The 14,196-nt window shown below is 32.0% G+C and overlaps 1 protein-coding gene across 1 annotated transcript; it reads right to left on the bottom strand.

The window, feature by feature from the left end:
• Positions 1-5,089: 5,089 nt before the first annotated feature.
• LOC127813441 (protein SPIRAL1-like 5) lies at positions 5,090-6,022 on the bottom strand. The gene is made up of 2 exons (XM_052354402.1): positions 5,717-6,022; positions 5,090-5,616 (listed from the first exon to the last, which is right to left on the bottom strand). The coding sequence occupies exons 1-2, from the start codon at positions 5,939-5,941 to the stop codon at positions 5,542-5,544; spliced, it is 300 nt and encodes a 99-aa protein (XP_052210362.1). The 5' UTR covers positions 5,942-6,022; the 3' UTR covers positions 5,090-5,541.
• Positions 6,023-14,196: the final 8,174 nt, after the last annotated feature.

Genomic DNA, 14,196 nt, shown 5'->3' with positions numbered 1-14,196 from the left:
TAAACTTTGATTTTTGTTATAAGTTAATCACTTTTTGATTTTTTTATCAAATACAATAATATATATATATAGGCATCATACTTCGGGGCGCGCACGGACTAACACATGTAAGGAAAGCGAGACCCATAAAAGAAATATTATATCCATAAATAAGTTTGACAAATAATTCTTATAAATTGCTATAACACATAAATTTATAATAAGTTTAAAATTAACAATAGTTTATAATAACATATTTATTGTTAATTTTTGATAAAATTATTATAAATTTGTATATGTCATTTCATTTTTAAGAATTATTTGTTAAATTTATTTATGAGCATAAAATTATCCTCTCATTGAAAATTATTTTTTATATTATTGTCCACACATAATATGTTTGTTACTCACATTATATTTTTTTTTATCCATACATATTCAAAAAAAAATTAAATTATTATCCACACATAATATTTTTTTTACCTACACATAACGTTTTTTACCCAAATATATGAAAATTATTTTTTATATTATTACCCACACATAATCTTAACTTTATCTACACATAATCAAATACACGTGTCATGCCACATTATCATCCAATTAAAGTCACGTCATCAACCATGTCACAATTACAACTTCCTAACATAAAAATACCTACACATATGTGTGGGTAAAAGTTATTTTCTAACCCCCCTTTACCCACACATCTTCACATTTACATTATGTATAAAGAAAAATTATAGTTGACACATAAAGTAATATTTTCTCACATTTATGTATGTGGATAAAACCCTCAAATTCTTGTAGTGCAGAAATTAACATGTTGAATAAAAACAAGACCCTTAAAAAAAAAACTTGCTTAGTTAAGCAGTTAATGACTTTACAATGTGATGGTATAAAGAGGGCTTGTGTATATGCATGGAAAAAGCCAATATACATATATATATATATATAGTGACTATTTTCAATTCAGAGTTTTCTTATTTTTGTATAATTTAGATTATATATAAAAAAATTTAGGATACTACAAGATTGTGAGTTTGATTTTATCTTCATATGAGTCTATACATCCAGTTGTCTCTCTCTACAAAATCAGGCCCCCAAATTTCGACCCATAACTCAATTGTCCATATATTTTGAGTTGAGGCGAGGTAGATTGTGAGTTTTAGAAAAAATAGAACGGGCTAGGTAAAAAAATTGACTATAATTCGGTAATTCCTCGAATTTTTCACGATAAAAAAAATAATAATAAGCAAATGGGGAGCTTTTAAGCAGGTGTCACAAAATATCACAGTGAACAATTAATGAAGCTTAGTTATCTTGACTTGTTTACGCGCGCACACAATCAGTTGATTAGTTGAACACAAGCCAGTTAATTAATTAAGAGGTTAATTATGCTAATCAACAGGGTTTAATTATGCTTAATTATTCTAATCAACAGGGTTACCAACTTTAATCTAATCTTGTCAACCACTAGGCACACATGTCTATTGGGTAGGGTAGGCATCTTAAACCATACAAACCTTATCCTTAAGCCAATTAAAACCCCAACTTCTCCCCCACCAAAACACACCCTCTTGTACTTGCTTCCCATGTAAGTTACCTAGAAAAAAAAAAAAGAAAAAAAAAGAAAGAAAGAAAAGATAGCTCCATAACACATATATGCATATTAATTTCTTAATTAATTAGTTAAGCCAATTAATTACTTTATTATATACTCCATAATATATTGTTGTTGAATACATGTTTTGCCTTATTTTAATAATTAAAAAATGTGACATTTAGTCTCTAATATATAAAATATCAAGATTCGATATCTTAATTATTAAAAATAGTTAGTGTAAGTTCTTACCGTGATGGAATATTAGTGCATGTATGAACACGTTTGTTTTTGCGAGTGACACAACATGTAAATGATTAGTTGACATTATTTGAATAAGTTGACTGGTTTGTTATACTTATTCAACAATTAAAAAATATGGTGTTTGATCATTAATGTACAAAAATATCAAGATTTTGTATCTCAATTATTAAAAATTATTATTTTAAGTCAATACCTATACGTACTAAAGAATAAATAAAGTTGTTATCTATGCTATATAAAATATATACCTAGAAAAAAAAAATGTCACCTCATAAAAAATCAAGTCAGCAAGACATATTATATTAAAATTTATCTTAATGAAAAAAGGATCAAATTACTCATAACTTAAAAAAACCCTAAATCCCAAACATCTCAATCTTTGAATCATTAACCCAAAAAACACTAACTTCTTCTATTCCCAATCACAAAATATAACAGAATTAATCTCTATTCTTTCTCTTTGTTAAATTATGTTCCATAGACCTCTCACTCTCTTATTTATATTCTTTTTTGTGTCTCAAGATAAAGAATTTAAAATAACAATTTTTAATAATTGAGATACAAAATCTTGACGTTTTTGTATATTAGGGATCAAACACTATATTTTTTAATTATTGAGGGAGTACAATAAACCAGTTAGTCTATTTAAATACTGATAACTAATCATTCACGTGGCATATCTCTTGTGGAAATGAGTGCATTCATATATATACGCCTTAACTTTCCGTCACGATAAAAATTTAAAGTAATAATTTTTAATAATTAAGATATCAAATTTTAACATTTTACATATTAAAAACTAATTAAGCATCATATCTTTTATTAATTGTTTAGGGTGGCATATCTATTAACCCCTCTAGTTCTTATGCTAATTAATTAATTGCCTCGCGTGTGTGTGCATAGACATATATACATATATATTATAGTATATGCATGTATATAATGCTAGCAGGTTGAATTTGCATGAGAAATCATTCTTCTGTAAAGTTCAATCAGTTCAGGAGAGGAAGATGCTTATATATATGTGTGTGTGAGAGAGAGAGAGATGTAGAAGACACAGAAGAGATGCATAGTGATGAAGAATATTGTTACCAATTTATAATTTAATTTGTAGGAAGAATGACGACCTAAAAACAAGAGACATACTAGGTACTTTTAATAATTAAAAAATGTATCATTTAATATTTGAGATTTTATATTTTAATTATTAAAAATTATTATTTTAAATCTTTACCGTGATGAAATATTAACGAGTATATGAACGTGCACGTTTTCACGAATAACACGCCATGTAAATGATTAGTTGATAGTATTTGAATATGTTGACTGATTTGTTGTACTCTTTCAATAATTAAAAAATATGGTATTTAGTCTCTAATGTGCAAAACATCAAATTTTCATATCCTAACTATTAAAAACATAATTGTTATTTATGTCACATAAGATATACGTGTAAAAAAGAAAAGTATCATATCATATATATAAAGACCACGTTAACGAAATATGTCAGATTAAAATTTACCTTGAGGAGAAAAAGATCAAATTACTCGTAACTTAAAAAAAAAAAAAAACCTTAAATCCAAAACACACAAATCTCCGAATCACTAACCTAAATATCACTACCTTTTTCTATTTTCAATCACAAAATATGATAAAACTAATCTTCATCATTTTTCTTTGTTAAACTCGGCTCCATCGCTCTCACTCTGTTGTTTATATTCTCTTTTGTGTCTCAAGTTAAGAACTTAAAATAAACAATTTTTAATAGCTGAGATACAAAATTTTGACATTTTGCACATCAATGACCAAACGCTATATTTTTAATTATTGAGGAAGCATAACAAAACTAGTCGACCTATTTAAATACTGCCAACTGATTATTCATATGACGTTACACTTATGAAAATAGTCGCATTCATACACACACTAACATTAGCACCGTACCTATACAAAGCAAAGGCGACAAAACAACATAAAGAAATCCAGGGATTAGGCCACGAACAAAACTAGAAAGAGCAATAGCAGAGGCAAAGAACTAGAGAATTGAGGGTGAGCATTCAAGAAAGGAAAATCCACCATGAACAAGGGGCTATCAGAATGCAGCCTTAATTAAGAATTTCAATACTGAGTATGAGAATGACCTAGAGATTCATATATAGCCCAATGAAACGGAAGGAGATGACCCAAGAGGGTCGCAGTCCGCTCAGGATAACAATCCCCCCAAACCAAATATTAAGGAGCTAAAGAGAACTGCAGAACTAACATTCAAAACAAAGGAGCCCAAAGCACAAGGAGAGATCAAGGAAACACAACGCAAAGAGAAAAGAATAAGTTTGCCCCCACGGGCGTAGCACGGATAGTTCACAGGGTAGAAGATTGCACTCAAAGAATAAGCCCTACAGGCTTCAACTAGAAAGTAGAGCTCTATGAGCCAACTTTGTCAGGCCATTAGCCAGCTAGGTACTATATTGGAAGATGGCTCGAAGTAGTCTGCTGGCATTTCTCGACAGGACAAAGAAAAGGGACCAAAACCTTATAGGCTTTTCCTGGGGTCCCATGGTTTGAGCATCAATGGTAGCTCGTCAGGTGACCAGAACAGTGTAGTTTTGGTGACCACTGTTAAATAAGGGACACTTAAGGCGACTCAAAGTAAAAGGGAACCATGAGCTACAAGAAAGAAGAAACTGGGACAAATAGAGGGATGAAGACGAATTTAGTTAGATCTAAGCGAAGCAAAGAAGGAAGGAGGGAGAGATTTAGTTTGATAGAGGTGTAAAGGAAGAGGGTTTTAGAGGTTTGTGAAGAGAGTTTGATCCCCAAAGTAGGGAGAGGGAAGGTATTTGATTGCAAGATGAGAGAGGGGGAAGAAAGGAGGTAACTTCTTATTCTGTCTTACATATATAGAAAATAAACCAGAAGAAATCAAAGCATTGTGATGATGAAACTTCATTGATACATAATTTAGGAGCTTCATTTTCAACCCAATCTTGGAATATATAATGTCATGGTAACTTGAATGCTCCAATAAATGTATAATTATACAGTACACAGAAAATGAATATGGAGGAGGAGGAGGAGACACTGATGAATGCTCCCATGAAAAGGTGAGAAATAGCATAATTCTTTGGTTCATATAACCCCAAGATTCTGCTATAAATCAAGACTACTTTCAGAAGTCGCAAAAGGGAAACTAAGAAGAGATTCCAAATCAATACTTATAACATAAAACTCCAGCATTAGGAAGCAGAATTAAATTAACAAGTTAAGCATTAGTTTATTCATCCTTTCCAGATTTGGAATATAATAAACAAAACAGACCCCAACCATTGAATAGACACTACTTGAAAAATCACACACTAGGGCTACTTTCTTATTTTATGTAAAGCAGCATACAGAGAGTGAACAACCCACACACATCACATAAACCCTAATCTTCCTACTCTCGAGACACATCAATGGCTTCCCAATGACATCGATCACGATAGTACGAGGAACACGCATCATTAATATAGGAGGAAACAAACCTTGCAACTCACTAATCAAACACCACTAGTGAACATACCAAGGCAAACCTCAAAAGTTCAAGATTCTAATGGAAACACTGATCCTTATTCTTGGAATACAGCACACACACAACAGCTATGGTTAAATAAACTTTTGGGCGAAAGAGAATATCATTGGAGAAGGAAGCATGATCACTTATCTCCAAACAAGTAGCCAAGAGAAGAATCTCCACCGGGAACAGATTTAACTTTAGTCGATGGACGATCCTGCAGTGACATGATGATACTGATCAAACTTTACTAGAAATTAAGGTGCAATCAACTTAATTAGTATTGACTCAAAACAAAAGGCTCCTTGATCACTAACAGTTATGAAATTCCCCGAATTCTGGCCTTCTGATCGATGATAATTGTTCGAGATGGTTTGTTTCTTCGGTTGTGGACTCTCCTGTGGCTTATCGGGCATGGTATCAATTCCATAAGGCGGTATGCAAACAGCTGGGGAGGCTGGAGGTGCAGTTTTTTGCTCATCAGAGCCAAAGAGGTAGCCCAAGGAACTCTGGCCGCCACCAAAGCTTCCACCTCTACTCATGGCTGCTCTCTAAATCTGGTTTTGATCAACAATTAGGAGATGGAGGAAAGGGGAAAGACCATAAATATATAGGGTCATTAGGGAAACCTAAACATGTGTATTTTGGGTAATTAATTGGGCCATGCATATTGGCCATCCATTGTGATCATCTCACAGTAGGCAATTGCGTTAGTGGTGCATTATAAGGGGTATCCTATGCATTCATTAACTTAATTGAATTCTTGTAAAACATGTTTCCAGGACGATTAGACATGAATCTTTGAATCACGGGACTTGAAAAAAAAAAAAAAAAAAGTTAGGGCTTTCGTCATACCATTGCCTTCTGGATCAATACTGAAAATAATAATAATAATAATGCCCTATTCTAAATGGCTGAGAAATGGAGGCATTACTATGCATATGGTTTATAAACTCATTAAATGAATATTTTCTTTGAAGCTGCAACATTTGGCCCTAATTATAATCTCCCCAAAATCTTGTAAGTCCTGGCTGTGGTTTTGTGGTTTGAATGGTTATCCAGCAAAAAGAAAAAAAAGAATCTTAGAACAAAGATGGAAGACATTTACTTTAATTATCTACTACCTAATCACATTAATTAGCATTACTAAATCATCTACTAAATGAAAAAAAAATCCTAAAACAAAGATTGAGTTTAATTGTTAAAAACATCTTAATTTGATTCTCAAACAATATGGTCATTACTAATAAATAAATAATAAAAATAGGATAAATAAATTTCACTTATCAAAAAGAAATAAGTTGCCCTAGCTGTCATAATGTCCCTTGAGTCCCCCAGGCATTGTTCTATGTCCATATGCTTTCGGTATTTTGTCTTGGCACTCTTTCTGGCTGTCATGGATCCCCTGGTCTAGTTTGCTTTTGGGCCCTTTGTTCTGTTTGTTGGTCTCCCTGTTTGGGACTGTATGTGATTCTCTCTTGATCAGTAAAAAACAAAACAAAAAAATGTTACTAGACCAAGCTTAAGTATATATGGACATAATTATGCATCGACCTAATGACATAATAGATTAAAAATCTCTTGAAAGAGGGTTCTTATAGCCAGTTAAGTACTACAACTAATGAAATCTTGAGATTTTGAACTTCTTTGCAGTTGGTTGAGTTGGTTAAATGTCAAACTCATGTGGGCTCATGCGACTATTTATCAGCATTATTAGGCGTAAGTTAGAACTAGTGGCACTAATCAAGTGCCATTTAAAAACTCTTACCACATATAGTATTAACTTAGCAAAACCAAAAACAGGAAAAATCATATGATATGGAAGATCATTAAAATATGGGATTTCAAGTGGTATTGGTTCATTAGGTTCTTAAAATAATAAAAATTGATTAATGGAGCCTCAGAATCAACCAAGCAGCCACCAAATATTACCTACAAAAACATTGGTACTGCAATAAATTAATAAAAAGTGCAAGGACATGATGATTTCACCTCAGTTGTTGTACCATGACCCGTCTGTCATCAATCAGAAGCATCCCTTTATAAGACTACCAATATTTCTATGGCAACCCAAAAGCAACGACTTATTACGGAGTTAAATTATCATGAAGGGGTGTCGGACAACATGCCAGGTTTGGTGCTGCTGCAGTAATTGGACCCATCAATAATTTGTAATCCTCGTAAAGAAGTAGAATATTGAGGAGTTACCCTAGTTGTCTTTGGGTAGGCTAGTGGGTTTGGAGGAGACTTGAGGGAAAAATCAATCAGATTCACTATATTACATTGATTAACTTGTGGGTGGTGTCTTTCTTATGTTTAAAAATAAAATTAATTGTTCTAATTAAACATGCAATCACACAAAGCAATTAATTAATTATATGATTGTTATATATATATATATAAGATTTATAATTATATTACACTGTTAACTTTTTTCCATCCCAATTTGTTTTTTTTTTTTTTTTTAATATACTACAACCTGACTTGAGCTAGCCAGGGCAAGTAGATCCAGACATGGACCAAATGCCAAGTAAGAAGGTTAATAGATTAGCTTTGGAAACCCTAAAAAAGGGGATAAAATACAATATCCCAACTTGGCATTTAACAGGAATGCCACGTATGAAGAGAAGATTGACAGGTAATATAATGGACATGTGATTTAGACATTTAACTTTTATATTTGTAATATTTTCAATAATGATTTTTTATATTTATATGTCATATTAATATGAATATCGAACACATCAATGTAAAGTGTCTATAAAAATGTTAAATTTAAGTGTTCAAATAATATTTTTAAGTAATATAATTGTAACTTATAAGAGTACAAGTTGTTAATTGAAACAAAAAAAATAAATACAAGATTACTAAATCTAAGTTAAAAAAGTAACTTAATTAGGGAAAGCTTTTCCCTGATCATTTACCCAGTACCCTTCTACCAAAGGGTGGGTAAAAAAGTTAAATTAATGGCAAGAGCACTGAGCTAGTCAGGATGATATGGCAAGGGTAGCTCAGGAGCCCAGGTGTTTGAACCTTTTGCAGCATTTGATGGAACAAAGTATGATGCCTATGGCCCTTGAAAGACATCTCCGTATATACTACTATATTAGGACTTGTGCTACTGCAACTGTAAGGCTTATCAGTTGATTTGTCCGGCTGGACCTAGACGTTGAAGTGGCCATGAACAGCAGCTATTGTCCCCGAGTATATCCAGTTTCTGTGGAAGAGATTTAGTTTTGAGATTTTGGGGAGCTTTGTTGATTGCCAGGATCTATATTGAAATTGCCAATCAAATGAATAGTGAACATGAAAATAATAGGTTCAAGTTACAACTATCCAACTCCTATAACAGAAGATGAAATAGAAAACAGATAAGGGCACGTGTCCTTGTTCACAGGGGTATGTTTACTATATTTAATACCCACTTTTTTAAAAGATATATGTATAAAATAGATGTGTAATAGGAGCTTGAGACCAACACCCAACAAGACTTCTCCAATAGGGAAGGGAAGGTAAGACTTTTAGGTCAATTTAGAAACAAATTAAGAAATGAGAATGTTGGGTTAGAAGGCATTATCATGGAAGCTGCGTCACTCACAGCAAGGTCGATTGGTTGCTTTGTCTATTCATCACGCTCTGGGAACATAATAATTAATGTTGAACAAACCCCCTCCGCCCCACTACGCCGCCCCCCCCCCCCCCCCCCCCTCCCCCCCCCCCCCCCCCAACCAAAAAAAAAAAAAAAAAAAAATTATGTAGAGTTTTTGTCAAAGTTAATGATATTTCACTTAATATTTTATTCAGTCTTATAATGATAATTTATATTGACAGATTGTGTTACAGGTTAAATCAATACAAATATATAAAGTATTAATATTATTGTTATCAAAATATAATAATAAATTTATTTATAATGAGAGATTAATGTCGTAGGTGTAGTCTCTTATAGTGGCGGAGCCAGAAATTTAAAGTAGGATGGACAAAAATTAAACTCTAAACTCTTAACTCTATTTAAAATTAAATAATATAACAAAATTAAAATAATATAATATTAAAAAATATATATCAATAAATTATACAATCGACATATTTTCATATTTTAATAATGTCGCATAATAATATTATTATCAAATTTATTAAATATCTATTTTTGAATATACACAACTAAATTATCGTTCAATCATTAATCTCCAATTTGATTGTGTAGGCGAGTCTTGATAAACTTCATGATAGACTGTCGTTCAATTATTGATCTCAAATTCAATTATATAGTTGAGTCTTGACAAACTTCATGATGGAAAATATATTTTTTGTCACAGTTTCAAATATGTAATAAAAAATATAAAAAATTAATCCCTCTAATTAAAAATAGTTAAAGAAATAGTCAAAAGTGATTAACATACACAAAAGAAAAGTGGGTCAAATTTTCATATATCTTATTTTTAATTTTTAGCTAATACTGAAAAAAACACTGGCAGTTGCTACCAGCTACCATAATCGGTGATTTTCAATTATCAGAGGCAACAACTCGACACCCTCATTCTCATTAACCTATAAATTTTATCGTTAAATCATTAATCTCTAATTTGATTGTGCAGACGAGTCTTGATAAACTTCATGATAGACTGTCGTTCAATTATTGATCTCTAATTCAATTATATAGCTGAGTCTTGACAAACTTCATGATGGAAAATATATTTTTTGCCATAGTTTCAAATATGTAATTGATAAATTTGTAATAAAAAATGAAAAAAATTAATCTCTTTAATTAAAAATAGTTAAAGAAATAGTTAAAAGTGGTTAACATACACAAAAGAAAAGTGGGTCAAATTTTCATATATTTTATTTTTAATTTTTAGCTAATACTGAAAAAAAAAACAGCCACCAGCTACCACGATCAATGATTTTCAACAATCAGAGGCAACTACTTGACACCCTTATTCTCATTAACCTATAAATTTTATCATTCAATCATTAATCTCTAATTTGATTGTGCAGGCGAGTCTTGATAAACTTCATGATAGACTGTCGTTCAATTATTGATCTCTAATTCAATTATATAGCTGAGTTTTAACAAACTTCATGATGGAAAATATATTTTTTGCCACAGTTTCAAATATGTAATTGATAAATTTATAATAAAAAATGAAAAAAATTAATCCCTCTAATTAAAAATAGTTAAAGAAATAATCAAAAGTGGTTAACATACACAAAAGAAAAGTGGGTCAAATTTTCATATATCTTATTTTTAATTTTTAGCTAATACTGAAAAAAACATTGGCAGTCGCCACCAGCTACCATGATCGGTGATTTTCAACGATCAGAGACAACTACTCGACACCCTTATTCTCATCAACCAACATATCCAAAAACCAATAAAATCTAATGGCTAAATTTCGTAAATCTAAATTTAAACTTCTGGCCAAACCCAATGTGCATAAAAGCATTGACAATTGCCATTGGCCAAAGTGGCCGATGGTTTTCTGCAATTAGAGACAATCACTAAACACTCTTATCCTCATCGATCAATATACCCAAAATCTATAATTTTTTAAAAATTCAGAATGGGCATTTAGAAAAAAAAATATTAAATTATTATATATAATATATTTTTTTTTAAATCCAGGGTAGGCAGCTGCCCACCCTTGGCTGTATGTGGCTCCGCCACATGTCTCTGAGAGACTTGCAAATAAAGAAATCAGTTACGGATGTGGGTGAGTCTCTCCTACTGATTTTTCGATACTTAATTTAGTCTTGTACCCAAAGTATAGAGTTGTGAGTATACTTTTACTAAATGAGAAGTCTCATATTTATAAAAAAGAAGACTGACAAGTGGAGAGATATCCACAATCTTTTATTGACTTCTTGGGATCTCTCTTGAATTTGTAGGTGAGCATCTCGAAGGTGTGATTGATTTTATCCTTCACAGTCTCATGTGAGTAGTGTTTAGAGATCAAGTTTCTTAAGATTTGTAGACTCTTAGAAAGTCTCTCGCGTAATTGGCATAGAGGCTTTCAAATTTGAAAGGCCTGTGAGTTTCCTGAATAATAATGGTTGAGTGACGCATGAACTCTAAAAGAAGGTCTCTCTCAAAAGCCTTGAGAGAAATTTTCGGGTAAGGTTACTCGATTGTCTCTTAATTTCAATCATTTAGTCTTGAACACTTGGTTCTCTTAGTCATCCTATGACTTCATACATCTGTGGCTTGTTTCCATAAAAAAAAAAAAATTCCAATAAACTTTTTGATCTTTTTCTTGAAACTCACTTTTTTAGACATAACAAATATATCAATAAAGATATCAAATATAACTGACTAAATAATATTTTTATTTGAAACGCTCTCTCCGTTGCCACTTTCTTTCTAAGGTTTCAACTTAAAAAGATTTTTATATATATGCTTTAATGTTTTGTTAAGTTGTTAATTATTATTTTATTTATAATCTTAAGTTCGTAGATTAATGGAATAATTTTATATTTTATGTTTAATTTTAAATTAAATAACTAATTTTTATAATATTTTATATTAAAAATTATATCTATAAAAAACCTTTAATATTTTTTTATTTACGCATTTATCTTACTTTTTCAATTTCGATTTCATATTATATTCGTTTTTCATTTTCGTTTCTATTATGGGTATTTCTCAGATCGCTTCTTATATGTTGGCCCCGACCCAGCGGACCGGCCCAATCTTCTGAAGCCCAATAGGCCAAGGTCGAGCTCGTCAAACAAGGTCACACATCGCTAAGACTCGAGCTCAGACCATAGAACCAAGCGAGCTCCCAACGATACTTCCAGTTCACTGGCCTAACCAAGTGAGCTCCTAGCGATATGCTTCCAGCTCGCTGGCCTAACTGTTTAGCTCACATAACAAGAAAATCACGAGACAACTAGAGAACAGTCGTGGACTAGACATTATTCTGGCTAGGCAGTCTGGGCCCGATTTGACCCTACCCTCTCGACCCATGCCGGTCCCATCCTAACCCTATACCAGCCTGCAACAACATCATTGCAGCCTCTTCTGGATATCCACATGTCGCCTCAAATCTTATTCTCATTAATAACGAATCTCATCCATATTAATGAAGGTCCCGTCGACACTATGACGCCATTTGGTACCTCCACCGACATCGAAAACTCAGTCCCATCACCTACAAACGCATGCAGAGAGGAGGACATATCTTCCTCTTATATGAGTTAGCTCTCGGGAAAGAGAGGTATTTTTTTTTCCTCTGACCTACTGATACACAACCTTCTCCTTAACTCTCTTACTTATTTGAGTGTCTGAGTACCTACAAGGGTTGATCGTCAGAACGCTGACTGAACCACATCAAATTCTTTGGTGTGCCTTATCTTTTTCCCTTTCATGTTCATTTTCCTCAATACGAACAAACGAATCACGATTGATCAATTCTTAACGTCGACAGTTTTCATTTCGACAAATCTCTGTTATCTTGCCATGAAAGTCATCCAATACTACTTTAATAAAAAGAAAAAAATTAATACTAGTTTCATAAGAAAATAAAACAAAATCAGTGAAAATTCAAGTGTTCCCTGTGCAGGGGCGGATGAAGTCCAGAGCAGCTCACAATTAAAAATATTTTTTAATATTAAAAAATTAAAATTTTAATGTAAAAAATAATAAATTTTATTAATAATTCAGTAAAAAAAATTCCAGCTAACCCCAAAATTTGTGATATGTAATTTTATATCTCGAAAAAAAAAATTTAATCTACTCCTACATAAATTTCTGAATCTGCCCTGTCCCTGTGTATGGCCCACAGACACCCATTCCTCCTTGCTCCGGTATGTAACGATGGGCTTGGGCCCAAAGATAAATAGGGCCTTCCAGTTGGGGCTCTCAATCCCACAGGATACGTCCCCCTCACTTTATCACCTCAGCGCAAAACACTACTTTCTAATAATAAATATATATATATATATGACTTTTACGAAAGTAACCTTTTTATTCTTTATTATATTTTATTTTATATGTTAAAAAATAATACATTAATTAATTTGGAAAATCTAAGAGAGAAAAATAATAAGAACATTTATAATAATTTGTAATTTATACATAAAATCTATTATTAACCTATAAACTAGTTAATTAGTTTTTTTGTAAAATTTTTTGTTTGAATGATATATATAAATATATATATATATGCATATATCTTTAAAATTTTATATTAAAAACAAAAATAAATATTCACAATGAATTAGATCAAACTGGTTTGGTCTAGTTTAATCGAGTTCAGAGTTCAATTAAAAATTCTTAAAAATTTCAGTCCCGATCTATCCAATGTAAAACTGATTTGAACTAGACTAGACTAAATGAACACTTCTACATAAAGCCCACAAATCTGTTGAATTACTGGTTTATTTTCTTTTCAATTCCTTCATAGAATTAATCAAATTCTAACATCAAGAACTGTGGCCAACTCAAAACCATAGAAACAAACAAACAATGACTTGGAATAAGGAGACGGAAAGAACAATACAATTTGCACAAGACAGGGTTGATCTGATCATACTGCCGCTTTCCTTCCTATTTTGAGCCATTGGCTGCTGTCATTGCAGGAACCTGGTCAAGCCGGGGATCGACTGTCTTCTGAGTAGAGTTCTCTTCTACTTTTGGTCTGAAGCATGTTGAATGTACTCTACTAGTTGAAATTCTTAGAGATGTAAAGCAATATGTTGAGCATGTAACTGAGCAATCGAGCGAGAAATTTCCAGAGTTTGATGTACCATCCCAGAAATGGGCTTAGAAATGGCCACAAAACTGTGCTGTAGATCT

Source organism: Diospyros lotus, chromosome 11 (assembly GCF_014633365.1).
Source record: "Diospyros lotus cultivar Yz01 chromosome 11, ASM1463336v1, whole genome shotgun sequence".
Taxonomy (NCBI): Eukaryota; Viridiplantae; Streptophyta; class Magnoliopsida; order Ericales; family Ebenaceae; genus Diospyros; species Diospyros lotus.
This window is presented reverse-complemented; position numbering and strand designations above follow the sequence as displayed.

What these genes read in the sequence shown, in the direction of transcription:
- LOC127813441 (XM_052354402.1), bottom strand. Translation starts at nt 5,941, where the DNA reads ATGAGTAGAGGTGGAAGCTTTGGTGGCGGCCAGAGTTCCTTGGGCTAC. An exon ending in ATTCGGGGAATTTCATAACT is followed by an intron (nt 5,617 to 5,716) that starts GTTAGTGATCAA and finishes ATGTCACTGCAG; the next exon opens with GATCGTCCATCGACTAAAGT.